The sequence below is a fragment of the Paramormyrops kingsleyae genome, chromosome 9 (assembly GCF_048594095.1).
Source record: "Paramormyrops kingsleyae isolate MSU_618 chromosome 9, PKINGS_0.4, whole genome shotgun sequence".
NCBI lineage: Eukaryota > Metazoa > Chordata > Actinopteri > Osteoglossiformes > Mormyridae > Paramormyrops > Paramormyrops kingsleyae.
In genome coordinates this window covers 6,659,026-6,676,727 of record NC_132805.1, presented here as the reverse complement: position 1 = coordinate 6,676,727, position 17,702 = coordinate 6,659,026, and the positions used below count along the sequence as shown (strand labels likewise).

General features: G+C 44.1%; 1 protein-coding gene across 1 annotated transcript in view; it reads right to left on the bottom strand.

Annotated features, from left to right (window-relative positions):
- lars2 (leucyl-tRNA synthetase 2, mitochondrial) overlaps window positions 1-11,828 on the bottom strand; it is a 34,394-nt gene extending 22,566 nt beyond the window's left edge. Inside the window, exons 1-8 of the mRNA XM_072716197.1 lie at window positions 11,666-11,828; window positions 9,683-9,919; window positions 8,823-8,954; window positions 5,459-5,550; window positions 4,502-4,562; window positions 3,953-4,042; window positions 2,966-3,109; window positions 336-443 (exon numbers count right to left, since the gene is read on the bottom strand). Coding sequence (XP_072572298.1) covers window positions 336-443; window positions 2,966-3,109; window positions 3,953-4,042; window positions 4,502-4,562; window positions 5,459-5,550; window positions 8,823-8,954; window positions 9,683-9,913 — 858 coding nt within the window. The 5' untranslated portion in view covers window positions 9,914-9,919; window positions 11,666-11,828. The remainder of the gene's footprint in view (window positions 1-335; window positions 444-2,965; window positions 3,110-3,952; window positions 4,043-4,501; window positions 4,563-5,458; window positions 5,551-8,822; window positions 8,955-9,682; window positions 9,920-11,665) is intronic.
- Window positions 11,829-17,702: the final 5,874 nt, after the last annotated feature.

Below are 17,702 nucleotides of genomic sequence, written 5' to 3'. Positions count from 1 at the left end.
ATCCGATTTACAGTTTAATAAGCACCGAACGTCCTCGCGGAACAATTATCATCAGCTCTCAGTCACATAGTCCTGGAACACAACCAACTATAGCCAAGGGAGCACAAATGAAAGGTCACTGAGTACAGGAGCAACACAGTGACCTATTTATAACCTTTAAGGGTCAAGACTGAGACTATCTGCTGGGATTTTTACTTTCCTTATAATAAAATCAAAGCATATTCCTGAACTGAGAAATGGTATCAGGTGCCAAAGGTATATGCCCTGGACAGCTGAACCAGCAGCACCTGGGCATTCTGAAGGGTCATTCATCCAGCTGGGCGAGCAGGGGGTACCTTCAGCACTAAGTCGAAATAGCATCCGGAACATTCCCCGATCCAGTTGGCCTGCATTGCCTTGACTCCGTACCATTCTGGGAGGTCAGCCAGGGCATCTAAAAGAGGCTGTGAAACACAGGGGCATGGTGGGTAAATTATGTGGGGGGGGGGGGGGTCACAATCCATCCCCAAGACTCTTATAATCATTTATAATTTCTCAGGGTTCATTCATTCTGCTCAACTTCTCCCAAAGCCACTGCATTAAGTTAATTTTAATTTTGCCGAGTTGAGAATATGTCTGGAAAAACACCATGCATTTCATATCCTGGAAGGTTGGACACGGTAGATAAATCTGTTTAATCGGGTCTCTTCTTGAAGTCCTATCTGCACTGCTGTTTGATTCTCAGAGGGCAATAGTTTAAGGTCCCACCTTTTAGTAGCTGCTGTCTGTGAAAATGGCTTTGTGAAGTCTGTGAGGATGATTTTTTTTCACACAATGAAGCATGAGAACAGAAACCCCTGAAAGAGGAGAGGAAATGCCAAGCAAAAAAAAAAGAAAAACTGAAAAAACTCAAACCAATCCCTTTATCCATCTAAAAATACAAACACTACTTCATAAAATCATGCCTAACCTTGACAATATGCCCAGAGACCCATCTGACGTATCGCCATAGCAACCGAGCAAAGCTATAAAATCCATTGTGGGTGAAATTAATGGGCAGAGTGTAGGTGTTTGTGCGTCTGTGTCTGGATGTATCTGCAACTGCAGATATTACCAAGGGTCACTTCTCACTTTCACTGCCATATAAATACGGGTCACTGGGATTAGGGTTAGTGGGCCTGGGTATGGAGACAGACAGTAAATAACATCAGCCTGCACACTGAGAGTCTGGGTGGAGAAGGAACTGCTCATTAAACATGTGTGTGCATCTGAGTATGTGTGAGAATGGAGCTGTCTGGGTCTATGTCTGGGTGTGACACTGCGGGGCAGGATGCTGAAGGGCGTTGGTTCAAATCCCTAGATTGGCAGAGCGGTTTCATTTTTGAGCCCTTGAGCGACGCTCAATAACCCCCAGCAGCCCCAGGGACATCCTGACCCTGCTTTCTCAAAAATGCACACGGCTTTAGATAAAAACGTCTGCTAAAATAACTAAAAACTGTAACGCAGCCCCAGCAGCGTCCTCACAGGGTCTGTGATGGAGATCTCCATCAGTAAGAAGCATGATCTTTGAGGTTCTGATAAGAGAGAAATGAGCCTGAGTGTTAGTTCAATCTCTATATTTACTCACAATATGCCTGCTGCACCAGTGTCTGCAAGGTGAGAAAATGCTAGACTTGGGAGTCAGAGTGCAGCAAGAACACTGAGGCTGAAAGCATGTGAAATAGCTTGAACCCCTGATAACAACCCATCCATCCATTTTCCGTAGCTGCTTATCCTATTCGGGGTCACAGGGGGCTCCAGAGTCTATCCTGGAAACCAGGGGTGAACGGCATGGATGGGGCACCAACCATCACAGCATCTACAGAACGCCTGGCAATTCCATGGAAACCTGGGTACCTGCAGAAAACCCCACAACCACACACATGGAGCCAGTGGGCTCTGAACCCTGGTCCCATGGAGCCAGGGGCTCGAACCCTGGTCCCAGAGGTGTGAGGCGACAGTACTAACCACTGCACCCCCGCACTGCACGCTGGTAACACTCTAGAAAAACCAAAGGCATATATCTTATATTACAATGCATGCGTATTACAATTTCAAACGAAATGTCATTGCAATATATGTTTGCGTGGGAAAAGGTATACAAAGGCCTTAATTAAATGTAATATTGTCGCTAACAAGTATATTTGAGCCACTCTGTGGTTAAGAGACTAAACAGAGCAGAAAGAGAAGCCAAGTAACGAAGCAGGTGAAAGATAAAGAAAAAAAATGCAGAACTGCACAAGAACTATGTGAATATTAAAGACAAAATCAACGTTCTGTCCTTATAAATGAGTGCACGCTGAAGGTCACATGACTTGTGGTTTTGCACTATAAAAGATGCTATGGTTGGGGTAAGGAAGGCGGAGCCGTACCCGGCACTGCACTGAGCACGCTGTTGGGTGACACGCCCCTCTGCAGAGTAAACAATCTCAGCTAAGTTTGCCTGTCGTTTTGTCGGACCTGATTAAAGAATTGCCACAACAGTCACTACTGCAGAGCTGATGCCCCTCCCCCATGTCTTACAGCAGCACACAGCCTGGTTATGCCATTGTGGGGGGGTGGGGGGGGGTCTTCTCTGCCACTGCATAAAGCAGTGCTTCCATTCACTTGCCAGCAGCTGTCAAGCACCCATCCTGATCTTCAGAAGACACTTTACTTGCTTATACTGATGGATATTAAGTGCCAAGTCTTTTTTTATTGGTGGGCTCTGATCTGAGGAGGATGCTGGAGACGGCAAGGCCTACTAACCCTAACCAGAGGCGCAGAGGGGGCTTCATAGACATACTGTAGAAGAGGCAGAGAAATATCCTCCGAGTGACTGTTTTTTGGGGCGCCGGCATTGAGTGAAACACAGGCTGATACCCCCAGCGGGTATCATCACGTTACAGACAAAATGGACGGCAGGTCACACCACCAGTATAGTGATCTCCATAGAGAGGGTGTCCACCTTGGCATAGTTGGTGGTCCTGATAAACCACTGTCTCAGCAGCTTCTGCTCCACCAGCGCCCCCGACCTCCAGGAGCGCCCGGTCTCGTCCACCTGCTCGTCCGCCAGAACCGTCTGGTCCACGGGGTCCCAGTTCACAAGCGCCTGCGTAGGATGCAGGTGACACCCTCATGCAAGTGAACGTCCTGCTATCTGAAGCTGAGGTTTAATTGGACTTTCCATGAAGTCCAGAAGAAGAAGAAACCAAGGCTTGTACACAGTGTAGAAGAACACAAGTGACCAGGGTGAGCAAATTTTTGTTTTAACAATCACATAAAAAGTGAATATATCCTGAACATATTATGTTTATACATACATCCCCCAAGAATACTGAACTTTGCACTGTGAGAATATGCAAGAAATTCTAAAAAATTTGTTTAATATTTTTAATAATTAAATTTTTGGGAAGCACATACAATTTCACTCTTTTTGTGTCAGGAGCAAAAACAAGGCCGACCAGAGTGCCGACCTGTCCATCAAACACACCTCTTTCTGATAGGCTGGCTACTCCCACCTCAAACAGCCTGAGTCTGAAGAGTGCCGACCTGTCCGTCAAACACACTTCTTTCTGATAGGCTGGCTACTCCCACTTCAAATAGCCTGAATCTGAAGAGTGCCGACCTGTCCATCAAACTCTCACCTCTTTCTGATAGGCTGGCTACTCCCACCTCAAACAGCCTGAGTCTGAAGAGTGCCGACCTGTCCGTCAAACTCTCACCTTTCTGATAGGCTGGCTACTCCCACCTCAAACAGCCTGAGTCTGAAGAGTGCCGACCTGTCCGTCAAACACACTTCTTTCTGATAGGCTGGCTACTCCCACTTCAAATAGCCTGAATCTGAAGAGTGCCGACCTGTCCATCAAACTCTCACCTCTTTCTGATAGGCTGGCTACTCCCACCTCAAACAGCCTGAGTCTGAAGAGTGCCGACCTGTCCATCAAACTCTCACCTCTTTCTGATAGGCTAATCCAGCCTCAAACAGTCTGATGAAGAGGTACTGTGTCCACTTGTAGTATTCAGGCAAGCAGGTGGTGATTTCCTGCAGAGAGAATTTGAACTGATAAACGCCGGGGAACAACAACAGCACCTTCACACTTACAGGACGGCACTTGTTTTTCTATATTAAAGTGTTTTAATAAGTTTTGGATAACCCAAAATTCAATCATTTTAATATCACAAGCAATAAAGTACAAAATAAAATCATCACCATTGTCGTCATTGTTATAAATATAATCATTATTGCTTACACGTCTCCTACCAAATCTGAGAGCAGCCTCAACCTGGATGAATATAGCTGCTTATTTTCATTATATTCACGTTTAGTGCTGCAGAACACTAACAATGTGTGCGTGTCCTTAAGCGTTACACTGCCTGCTACCACTGTACCAAACACACAGGTACAAAGGGGGGGGGGCATTCTGAGCAAGGTGACTGTGAGAAACAGAGAAGCGGCCGGGAAACACGCACGGACACACATGGGCAGCATTCGGGGACTCACCCTGTCCCAATTAAAGCACAACCCCAGGGCGTCAAGCTGCTCGTGCATGAACTGGATGTTACTGAGAGGGGGAAGGAAAAAATCATTATGGAAAAGAGAAGGAAAGGAAGAGGAAGAGAGAGAAAATGGGTTCAAGTGCAGATTGAGGAAAAAAAATGAAACATTTGTTGAAGCTTAACACATAACGTCTGGTTCCCTGTCATATACAGAAAACTGCACATCGCTGATGCAATACGACATGTAATCCAGAGTCACTAGTACTGGACCATGTGCCCCCTTCAGGCAGAGAAAGGAACTGTAAGGCTTTGGGTGGTAAAACCTAACCCTAACCCTTAATACCAAGATCATGGGGCGAATCATGAATATACAAGGAGTATTTACCATACAGACGCGAGCACGTGGCAGAAACAGGACACCGCACACGAAGGGCCCCCAGACTCCAGCCTGGAGCCAGGGCTGGGCCATGCTAAGCGGCCATATTAACAGCGAACGTGCTTCATCATGCTAAGTTCACATTAATGTGCATGAAAAAACATTTTTTTTATGTTTGTGAGTTAAAGAGGGTCTCAACCACACTGAGCTACTAATAATTTAATTTATAATTTACTCTTCATTCCTTGACTCCTAGGGATGTATTTGTAATTCAGTTGAACAGGAGCCTCCCAGCAGACAATTATGAAAAACAGTATTTTACATTTTATATTTATTTAAATCTAATTGTGAAAGCTGGGTCAAACGGTCCCTGGAACAATTGGGCCTTCCTCAGAGGTCCAAAGAGGAAACACTCTGTCAACCCCCATGACTGGAACCAGTGACCTTCTGAACCTGCTGAGCCACAGGACCCCCCCCCAGGGAGGCTAAGGAGCTGCGGCTGCAGACTGGAGTCCCAGAACCCGCACCCCCCCTTCCTCACCCGACCACTGGAGAAAGTGGCGTGTCAGATGAAGTCAGCAGTACCTTTTGGTCCAGTCCTCCGGGTCCAGTCCCCGCTCTATGGCAGCGTTCTCCGCAGGGAGTCCAAACGCATCCCAGCCCATGGGATTCAGCACCTGTGGGTGACGTGCAAGCCGGCTGAACTGGGCCGGCCAAGATCACCGACACGGGCTGCCTGACACCAAGCTGCAGGAACCTTTGCGTTCCTCTGTCTCATGCAAACTAGTTTTACCTCATTTAACTCACACCCTTTGTGGAAAACATCTGCTGTAAATTTTGATCATTTACCTCAACATACATGAATGCTTCCCAATCTTAATGACAGGTTAGCACACAATGGCAGACAAGAACTGTTACAGGCTTATCTTCCATATGCTGCTTGTGATTGTGTCTCCTGTACTATCAAACTTCCACCCTAAAGTCAACAATGAGCCCCAAATTTATACCAGCTGAAATAGGAATATCACAATTCACCATAACTGTACTGATGGCCTCCCGACTGCACCTTCTTCATCACCCACACTCATCATCTCCCTCTGTCCACCCAACAAGGAACATGGAGCCTCTGAACAGCTGGAATGTGTAGGAAATCTGGCCAATCAAATTTAACCAGAGCTGTACTCTGCATGGAGGTAACTCCAGCACGTTAACATGTCGTTTTTCTGACACAAGGTAGCGGCAGAACGAGCCAATCACAGCTTTGCTCTGTATGTGTGCCACGTCCTTCCACTGAGAGAAGACTTTCCCTGTTCGGAATACCACACTGGGTTGCCTTGACAACCATAGTGATCAGTCCCCATGGTTCGTCGACAAAACTGCTGTGTTGCCCTGTCATGTGAAAATTATGCTGCGTCTTAAATCTTCAGGCCAATCTTATGGCACAGAATGCTTCACCCAAGAAAACAGCCAACCTCAGGGGTGCATCTGAGCGTCATATACCATAGCAGGGGTATATCTGAGCGTCATATACCATAGCAGGGGTACATCTGAGCGTCATATACCATAGCAGGGATACATCTGAGAGTCATATACCATAGCAGGGGTACATCTGAGCGTCATATACCATAGCAGGGGTACATCTGAGCGTCATATAACATAGCAGGGATACATCTGAGAGTCATATACCATAGCAGGGGTACATTTGAGTGTCATATACCATAGCAGGGGTACATCTGAGCGTCATATACCATAGCAGGGATACATTTGAGTGTCATATACCATAGCAGGGGTACATCTGAGCGTCATATAACATAGCAGGGATACATCTGAGAGTCATATACCATAGCAGGGATACATCTGAGCGTCATATACCATAGCAGGGATACATCTGAGCGTCATATACCATAGCAGGGATACATCTCAGCGTCATATACCATAGCAGAGATTCATCTGAGCGTCATATACCATAGCAGGGATACATCTCAGCGTCATATACCATAGCAGAGATTCATCTGAGTGTCACATACCATAGCAGGGTACATCTGAGCGTCATATACCATAGCAGGGGTACATCTGAGTGTCATATACCATAGCAGGGGTGCATCTGAGCGTCATATACCATAGCAGGGGTGCAACTGAGCGTCATATACCATAGCAGGGATACATCTGAGCGTCATATACCATAGCTGGGGTACATCTGAGCGTCATATACCATAGCAGGGGTACATTTGAGTGTCATATACCATAGCAGGGGTACATCTGAGCGTCATATACCATAGCAGGGGTACATCTGAGCGTCATATACCATAGCAGGGGTACATCTGAGCATCATATACCATAGCAGGGGTGCATCTGAGCGTCATATACCATAGCAGGGGTACATCTGAGAGTCATATACTATAGCAGGAGAGTAAATGGTGCCATTGCATGATCGCCAATCCCCAAAAGGCATAAATATCTGAGATACCTTTCCGTGAGCTGACCTTCTCTATCTGAGACATCTGCTGTCTGAGCAGACCTCCAAAAAACTTCCTACTAGTGCTGACCTTCTCTCTCTGAATGACACCTCCAATCTGAGCACCAGTCTCCAGTGGATCTAAGCCCAGCCTCACATGCTGGGTCACTGCACATTCCTCACACACGCCTGACTGTGGATGCTGCACCCGTTAAATGCCACTAATGGTCTCTGACAGGGTTCTCATGGAAGGTGCTGCAGAGAAAACAGATGCCCACAATCCTCTGCCACAGGAACTGGCTTTTGAAACGACCACAGGTGTGTCGTTCCCTGAAACCAGAGAAAATCACAAGAACCCACAATGTGTTTCTGATAAGAAGCACTGGTGCATAATCCGTGATTTAAATTAGCCCCATATAATCTCCTGAATTACACAACAAACACATGAATAAACCCCCACGCCTGCAGAGATACAGTCCAGTGAGGCATGCAAGGCCCTCAGAATCCATGTTCCCCTTAGCATCACTTTTCAAACTCACCGAATTACACTCTCTGGAAAGAATTATCACATTAGTTAAGCAAAATTCACTGGATTCCATGGAATGTAAGCATTTAATTCCAAAATTAAATTAAAAAGGAACATTTTTATTTGATTATTTAGTTAAAGATATTTGCGTTATTGAGCAAGATTGTCAAAGCAAAGGAACATATCCAGTAATAACTGTCATTTTCATGGTAAAAACAAATCGTCCCTTTCTCCCAGTAAAGAGTACACTTTCCATACATTGACACTGAATGCGCACCAATGAGTCACACACAAGTTACACAACACTCAGTAAAATGTACAGTGCTAATACAGAGTCAGTATTAAAAGGCATTACATAGCCCAGAAAGAAACACCCCAGACAGGCTAATTAAAGACTCTATTTCTATACACTCAATAGGAATCTGCAGTCACAGGTTTGGTTTACAGACCTTCAGTCAGCAGTCAGACACCATAATGAATTCACATTCTGTAGTTAGAAAAGGTTATGCTCAAAAATATATCCTATTCACTTTTAAAAATGTGTATTTTAACTATTTAACTCTTCTGATTATTTTCTCTGCTATTACCAAACATATGAAACACATTAATTGCTTTGCAACCAGCAGATTAAACTGGTGATGCTCTTAACTATTGACAGTGTAATGCATCATTCAATATTTAATAAAATTAAGAATTAAATTAAATATGAGTCTCTGGGCATATTACATCCAGAGAGTCTTATATAAAAATAATGAACACACTAATACTTAACACTGATGTAGCACTAGTATTCATAGTCTTTCTGTTTCATCTGTTCAGTTAAATTAAAAACTCAGAATCATACTACTGCAGCGCTAGATAAACTGCAGACATTGGGTCTTGAATCTTTCTGCTGAACCTAAACAGAAACCTTCTTCACAAGACTCCCTGCCAGATTTCCAGTACGTTCCGGCAGAAGGCGGACCTACCTGGCACCCTCGCATCCTGTGGAAGTGTGAGATGGTGTCGCTGATGGTGTACACTCGCACGTGGCCCATGTGCAGCCGACCAGACGGGTAGGGGAACATAGAGAGCACATAGAACTTGGTTTTCTGGGAACTCTGGGAACAGACGGCAAAAAGGAGAGAAAACAAGAGTGACGTTCGATTCAATCAAACATTACTGTAATACACTTAAACACTGGAGAGCCTGAAATTGTTTACATCCTTTAACAATGATCACACATAAGTCATGCCTATTTATACATGGAAGCTTTCTGAAGCTTTCCCGTTGGCAGTGTATTAGCTTCAGCACTGTTATGCTGTCAGCTTCAGGAAGAACATGTACATTTGCTATGTTGATGTCAGGATACATTCATCCAGTTGGGGATTAGGGGCCTTGGTCAAGGGCCTAATGGTGAAATGGCTCTGCCGACCCTGGGATCTGAACCAACAACCTTCTAATAACAGCCACAGAGGTGTAACCCACTGAGCCACAGACCAAACCCTTAACCATGAGGCACGATCAGATACTGGTGGTTGAAAAGCAGCACTATTCAGTGAACTGGGCATTAATATATATTCCCCAGAATCGGAAGGATTAGTGCATATGAAGCTATTGGAACAGCCTTGTTATATTCATGAGGGGCGAGACACCCCCCCCCCCCCCAAAGCAAACTTCAGACTAAAAGATCCCAATGGATCAATAAAATCAGGTGGTGTGTTACTCCGCTAGGAGGCCTCCCCGCAGCCTGGACTCCCCCCCCGCAGCCTGGACTCCCCCCCCGCAGCCTGGACTCCCCCCCCGCAGCCTGGACTCCGTGCCCCCCCCCCCCCCCGCCCCACTGTACCTGCTCCTCCGCACTCCTGCTCCACCACTCCCTGATACGCGGCTTCCACCACAGCTCCACCCTGCGCCGCGTCTCCGCCCGGTATTCCCTGTCCCACACGCCCGTCTCGCTGTACAGGGTCCGCACGCTGCCCACGGCGCCGGCGGGCCGGGTTGGACGGATACCTGAGCGCCAGCCCGCCGGCGCCACCCGCAGGGGGCACAGAGCCAGCCGGCATCTCACCACTCGCATGGCCACCTACGGAGAAGGGGAAACAGCATCTTCATGCTGCAACATGTTCAAGGTGGAAGAAAGATGACCGTTCTTACGGAACGTCGTCGTCCTTTTGAGTGACTAATAAACGCTTCCCCTTCTGATGGGGACAACAGCAGCAGCAGTCTGCCCCTCTTCATGTTCAGATCAAGCGGGTGCTGAGTAATCTGTTACAGTACGCAGCCTTGATATCAGCCACACCATTTGTGAAAAAAGAAAAATAACCTCCCAACCATTAAAAAAAAAAAAAAATTGATTAAAAAGTAAAATCTTGAAAAATAGTTGTATGAAAGATGGAGGGTAAATGAAAGTTTCTTTTCAGAATTAAGGTGTAAAGCGAGAGCGAGTCCAAACATCAGGAAGCTCAGGAGACTGATGGATGCAGCATCATTTCGCTGAAAGACACTATACCATGCTTGGCTTGCTGTGAGAATTCATGTTTATTAAAAAAAAAAAAAAAAAAAAGCTATATTTGATTTCCCATATATATGACAGACTGCAGTGTCATCAGGGTGTCCTAAACTGAAAGCTTCCAGAAGCTGTGACCTGCTTCACTTTTACAGGACCAAAACTGACCTGGTTGCACTGTACTTTGGGTTGTAATGTTGAAAGCTCATGTTACTTCAGAGCTCTGTGTGTTTTTATAGGTTCTGATTACATTAATTTAGCAGACCCTTTTACACAAACCGAAGTGCAACTGTGAAAGCAGGGAGAGTCAGTCCCTGGAGCAATTAGGGTTAAGGGCCCAATGATGAAATCACTCTGCTGAACACAGAATTCAAACCAGCAACCTTTCAATCACGGTACTAACCCACAGAGCCACACACAGCTTCCGCACCAGATTCTGCTCCCAGTTTTGAACTGAAGTTTCAGAGTCAAACACTGATCTAGCTTTTGTTTCTCCTTTGCATAAACTATTTCATCCACCACCAATCCATGTGTGCATTATGTCATCAGAATACTTAACAGTTAAGTTAAGATCCACTCACTGGGGGGTTTTCCACAAAGCAGGATTTCTCAATTAGCTGGGTTAACTTAAGATAGTCATGTTTGTCAAATAAGAGTTTAAGTAAGGAGCATTCCTACTGGCAAGCAGGTTCAGGATGCATAAGTCTCTTTATGGTCTCAGCTAACCGAGAACTCCTGCTTTGTGGGACACCCCCCAGATTACAAGACCTGGGAGTAGGATAATGTCAAACTGCCATGGCAGTGACACTCTCTACCATGGTCAAAGATCCTTTAACAAAATGTTTTAAAAAAGAAAGGCCTAATGTTTATTTATGATATAGGGTCACTGAGTGCTTGCACCTCAACCGAGTAAACTCTATACTTTAGCTGCAATCATCAGAATAGCAAAACTAGTACTTGGGTACGGTTTACAAGAATAACAATATTTTTACATAGGGCGACCATATTTTGCTTTGCAAAAAACAAAACAGCGGGGGCAGGACGCGAAGAGAGGCGTCAAAGCAACCCATACATGCGCACAGAAAGTATTCTGACTGATGACTGCTAATGTCACCATGAAACACAACGAAAGCTCGGACATTCCGGGCATTTTAGGTCGCAAAAAAGAGGACACGTCCGGGAAAAAAAGGACGGACCGTCACCCTATTTTATTCCTAAGTACCGTGTAACGTCATTGCGATGATTTTCAGTACAGTGCTATTAGTACACATGATTTACCGTTTTCATATTCTTAGATTTTCAAAACAAACCTATGTAACTTACTTTAGAAAATGCAGTAGCTGCCCTTTTTATTTTAAGTCATATTCGGTACCAGACGTCCCATTTAAAAGGTATTCTTAAAATATGAATGTCATTTGCACAACAAAATGTGGTCTTCTGCAGCTAACCACCAGCCTCTAAACACGCCCGGTAAACATGTTCATGGACGCCGCCATTTTGTTCAAATTAAACTTTATTTGTGTTCATACAAAAACGACTGTCTGTCCGCATGCTGTATCCGGTCTATATTCCACATCATAAATGGATGGAAAGGTGATGTTTGCGGACTGATTTCGTGATGTATTATTGCAACATATATACACGTTTCAATTTAGTTCCTCTTATTTACATGCACACTAACTTAATAAATAAATGTAATTACATAGAAAGAAATTTAAACATGAAAGCTGGACTCAGTTCGTAACACCTTCAGCTCTTTTGCATGTTTAGATTGGTTCCGTGAATGTTCACCTGTTCTGTAGCTTTTCCCTGTTGTACAAGCTGAGCAATTATGGATGGTAACAAGTTGTATTTTGCAACTTGTGTTTGCATGTGTTGTTCCTGTCATGACAATCTTTGGTGCCAATATAAAAGAAAATTAAACGAGTTTCGTTTTGTACTGTCGTTTTAGCACTATAGGGAGAAATGGAATGGTTATGCATCAGCAGATTTCTCTCTGTAATGAGCAACTCTAAAGTATACATCTAGGTTGGCATGTGAAATGTTCTTCTTGTGATGTTAGCTTGGGAGTTCGGGTCCATATGCTATGAAGTCTGCTGTCCTGCACGGGTAGGGTTTGCTGAGTGCCCACCATGCCCTTCAGAGTTGTTGGGTCCAAATGGCTCTTCATGCAGGGACACGATTTGAACCAACAACTTTCCTATCAACATCACAGTGGCTGAACTCATGAGCCACACACCAAATTCATAAGAGACAAGGAAACTCAAGATTTGAACCATGAAAGGAGTGTCTGTGTTTGTTCTCCATTTGACGCATAAAGCTCAGCTTTCTCTACAGGCAGTGTAACTTTAAGAAGTCTGTTTTTTTCTGAGGCCTTTTATAATTCAGTTACATCAAGTGGTTCGCTCTTTAATCAGACAAAAATAGTTTCATTTCTGCTTTTTGAACAGATAATGGGCTGTACCTGGTCTGACACTAAAACCACTGATCTCTGTAAAATTCTTCACCGAGTCGCGAATGAGTGAAGCTTAAATTTTAAGAAAAAGAATCAGCAGCTGCCAGAAACGAGAATTCGCTGTTAGACTGTTCTGCCTGTTACCGTAGCAACCCCCTTTCAGCTCTGGATTGTTTTCTGTTCAGCTGTCTAGATTTTCACTGCTGAAGGTGAACTGAATGTGCGATGAAATACAGGTGGAATATGTTTCACTTGTAACTTCCAGGGAGGGAGGTCCAGGAAGCCCAGCCCAAGAGATAGAACAAACAGTGTTACTTAAGCCCAGAGGTAATGTTGTAATTGTGGAATACCGACAAATGAAAATTGAGAAATCACATTTAATTGCAGTCAGCAACCAGAAAAATCAGCACTTCATATAACTCTGTGTTATCGCACCACTGCAAATAGCAGGCCTTTGAACACCTGACCTGTCAGGTTTAGTATGCAGCATTTAAAAGTAACAATAGTAACAGTTTATCAGTGAAGCCTCAAACCTCTTAAGGGTAACCATTACATAGCCAGTGTTCGGGAAATAACTCACAGAGGCCAGAGGTGGAAAGTTCAGGTCCAGAGAGTAGAAATCTGGACCAAGATTTTGTTTCAACCAACCAGTTGAGTACTCAGTGACTGTGACTCTTTATACTCAACTGTTCTTATGTTCTTAAGTGGTTGGTTGAAACAAAACCTTGGTCTAGATTTGTCATTTCTGGACTGGACCATTCCTCCTCTGCCTGTAATGAATTACTTTTTTCAACAACACTACACATAGCTGTAAAATGTTAAAAGACTGCCTTCTAAGGCAAGGAATGGTGCCCAATAGCCCAGGACAATGGCACTGAATATCACACAGCGGGAAGACTGAATGAGAACGGATAGCAGAACTAAAGAAGGCTCTGGAATCACAGAGAAAATCACCAGACCTTGAATTCTTTCTAGGTCACCTTTTAGTCGCATTATATTCTGAATTACTGTATATTGCACATAAAAACACTGTAAAGCAATTCAGTTTTTGTGTTTCGCCAAATTATTAACTCTTGTTATGTGTTTCATTTTTTATATGGAAAGTTTAACATTTTGTTTTCATTAGCAAAGGGTGGTGTATGGCTCTGTGCCAGTGACCGGAAGGTTGCCATTTCAAATCCCGAGGTTGGCAGGGCTGATTTCGCCACAGGCTCTTAAACCCAATTTCGCCAAGGACACTGCATGACCCTGCCCTCTGATCCTCACTCAGACGTCACTGTGGGCAAACACTTCTGCTAAATAGATCATGTAAACATAGTTACCATGGAGTCTGCAGTGAGAAAATGAAGGTGACTGGGCATTATCAACACCCCCTGTGCGGATTACAATAAAAATTCAGAAGCTGTAAGTCTTATTAGATAATAAAAATTCTTGGCAACATGACTGAATATTAAACTATTTGATGAAACACTTACCAATGAAGTGGTATTAAACTTTTTTCCCCACCGTTTTTTTCCAGGATCAGGTATAATAATGTTTTTATTTCACACATGAGAGAAGTAGCCAATTGTTTTAGGTTGCTATGTGATTAGGAAATAGGGTAATACTATACAAATAAAGTATCAATTTCTATATACTATAAAGATGCAAGAGTGTTAATTCATTTGGTTATTATTGATTAGTATTACATGAATTAATTAGCAGTACTAAATGTATAAAAAATGAACACTGCTTTGTTGCTCAGTATTAATGTGCAGGCAGCACACGTTCGCCTTACATAAAAGAACACTCCACATCATTTGTGGAGAAGCACCTTCATTAGTTCCATGGTTACTAGTGTGAAATTTTAATAGCCTTAAGATGCAGCAGCGCGGCCGGTTGCACTCTGACTTGCGATCGGGGAATAACAGACAAGGCAAATGACGGCTGGGAGCGACAGGCCTCCCGCGGAGACCCTGCCGGCCATTGTCGCACCCTCGCATTTCAGACGGATTCTAGTGGACAGATGGGTTTGTCACAGCAGCACACGAGCACTAAGCTCAAGCCACAAAGCCCTCAGAAAATGTTCCCAGCTCACTCGACAAAGACACCTGTACCTATATAGTGTATGTTTTCATCTAAGGCTGCCATCGCATGGAAAATGTATAAAAATGCTCAAAATGTCATTCAGTCTTGCTTCCCCTAAATTACAAAGGCTTCGCATACAGCTCCACACAACAGCCGTCACGTCCAGTACATTATAGTGTCTCTGTTACTTGGATGCCAGGACAAAACTGCACATACCTACGTATTAGCTTTGGGTTGGCAACAATCAAGGCAGGACTTATAATGAATAACAAAACACGTAAATGCATCTTTCATAAAATCACAGATAGATTAACAACAGTGTGGAACTAGTTTAAAATTTTAAGAGGAATTACTGCCAACCACAAGACTGTTGAAACAAGCAGTCTGGCATCGGAAATTTGAGTTAAAACTGAGGGCCACCAGACACTGCAAGATGAGGACATATTACAGTAAATGATCATGTTTATTGGATTGCATTTTGCAGATTGTAACTATATTGAATTTCACCGTATCATGCTGTGCTAGGAAGGAAAACAGTAATTTTCCATGTCAGGAACAATAGAGGTAAGTATTCTGTTTTTTTTTTTTTTGTGAAATGCTAAGCACATGAAAGGGGGGGAGGCATGCAGAAGGTTGCTGCTGGAGGAAGTGCTGCTATACTGTAGGGGGCGCCGTCCTCTGACCCAAACTATATTAAAAAAATTTTAGCAGACACTTTTATACAAAACACCATAAAGTTCAAGAGAGCGAAGCCAGATAATCTCTAGAGCAACTGAAGTATAGGGGTGCTGCTTAAGGGACCAAAGGTAACATTGGGATTCAAACTAACATCCATCTGATCACAAGCACACCATCTTAACCCACTAAGCCACAAATAGCTCTAGATTAGAATAATAGGGCCTCAATGATAGCTTTGTCAGACAAAATTCCACTCTCCTTAGCCCCTATAAAACTAAAAGTTCACAGAATTTTTATGTTAAGACCACTAAGCCACACTCCCATTTCGTACCCATTTGTGGCCTCATTTCTCTGCTTACTGCTACCATTAAGAGACTTAATACGAGTGTTCCGGGACATGATGATTGGTTTACATCCCCTTGGTGTTCCACTCTCCTTCTCGTCATTCCAATCCTGTGGAGTGCGTCAGTTTATGCACCCTCAGTGCTGTGCCACCCGCACTGTTAACATGACCTTCTCAGTGGTTGCAATTCCTGAGATATGCAGCTTTCTAAAACTGCACAGTTTTTCGTTTTAATCCATATCAGGTTAGCAACATCCTATATCAACAGCCCTTATCTTCCATATGGAGGAGGCCTGTGTTTTCACACCTCTATTTCTGTGTCTTTCTTAGCAACACATTTCAAACCATGAGTCTGATTGCTGTTTTTATAAGTGCCCTGCAAAAGTCTCAGCTGAGACTTATTTTACTACAGAGAAAGTCTAATATGCCGGCAATCAGAATTGCATTGCTAGTGCCACTTTTCAATCCCAAACAATTCTGTGCTTGTTCATTTCTAGTCTTTGCTGGACCATATCTCTGTATCCACTTATGCATAATTATCCAAATCCTTGAGTCTCAAACTGCGTTACTTTTGCATTGCTGAACGCGCGTTGTTCACTCACCTTGCATTTTGATTGTCTTGAACACTTTACTACTGACTTTGCAAGCCCCCACCCCGCAATGGGATCCCAACCAATCCGTTCAGTCTATATGGTGAAGATTAATATTGTCAGCTGGTGCTGGGACGTGTATGTGCATTGTGGGTAATCAGCTGTATTGCTTGGGCTCCCCTGAGAAGCAGGGGTTTGGCTGTGAATGGGCAGGAGAGGGTTTGAGTGCCCATCCAAATGGATTGTCTGCCCCCCCCCCCCCCCGGTGCCCACCCAACGTACCTAAATGTCCACCCCAGGATGGCACCCCAGTAATGCCATGCCACTGAGAAGACGAGTCCGACTTGTGTGCCCATCTGTGGCATTTCTCCTTAAGGATGCCTACTCAGTGTGTTTCCTGCATCTACTCAAACACACAATCTTCCGCACCAACATGCTGATACCAGCCTAAAAGGGTCTGGAACCATCAATTTCTCCCTCGAAAGTCCTTTTCCTTCAATTCAGGACTCGGGACTGGGGTGGGGGGGGGAGGTGTTAAGGTCAGATGGTTACCTTGGAAATGGGGCCAGAAAGACGCCTGCTGTCATGAAAGGCATGCCGGGGCCTGAATCAATGACTAGTCAGACTGAACTCTACAGATGGACTTGAGCTGTGAGGCGTGAGTGCAGGACAGCCAACCTCATCCAACCAATCATGCTGCACAGTCCTGCCACCATGCAAGGACAAGATCCTGTCCTGCTCCACCAAGGTAGAGCGGCCAGCAAGACTTTCTTAGGCCTAAATAAAAAAAGATAAGAAAATGAATCTTTTATAGTCTTTCCTTTCACGCAGGAGACTTTTATCTCTGTCCCATTAGCATTTTTGGCATTGGAGCCATTTACATTTTTATAGCATAATTAATGAATGAGGAAATAATTTACATTTTCCTCATATTCGTCACTGACCTGTTGGAAATGGTCTCAGGTATTTTTCGATATTTTGTGGGTCCAGAATTTGGGAATTTGGATGGGAGCAAAACATGTTGCAGCATAGCCATTAATACTGATGGGGAACGAAGAACAAGATGATTTCACGCATAAATTAGGGTAAATACCGTCTCCCTTACTGAGTAGAGCTGAATCCCATATCAAAAAATGCCACCAGATTAGGCTGTTTGTGTGACTCAGTGTTTGATCCTGTATCCAAAAGGTCATGTGACTCAGATACCATCTTTGGCAGTATAGTCAC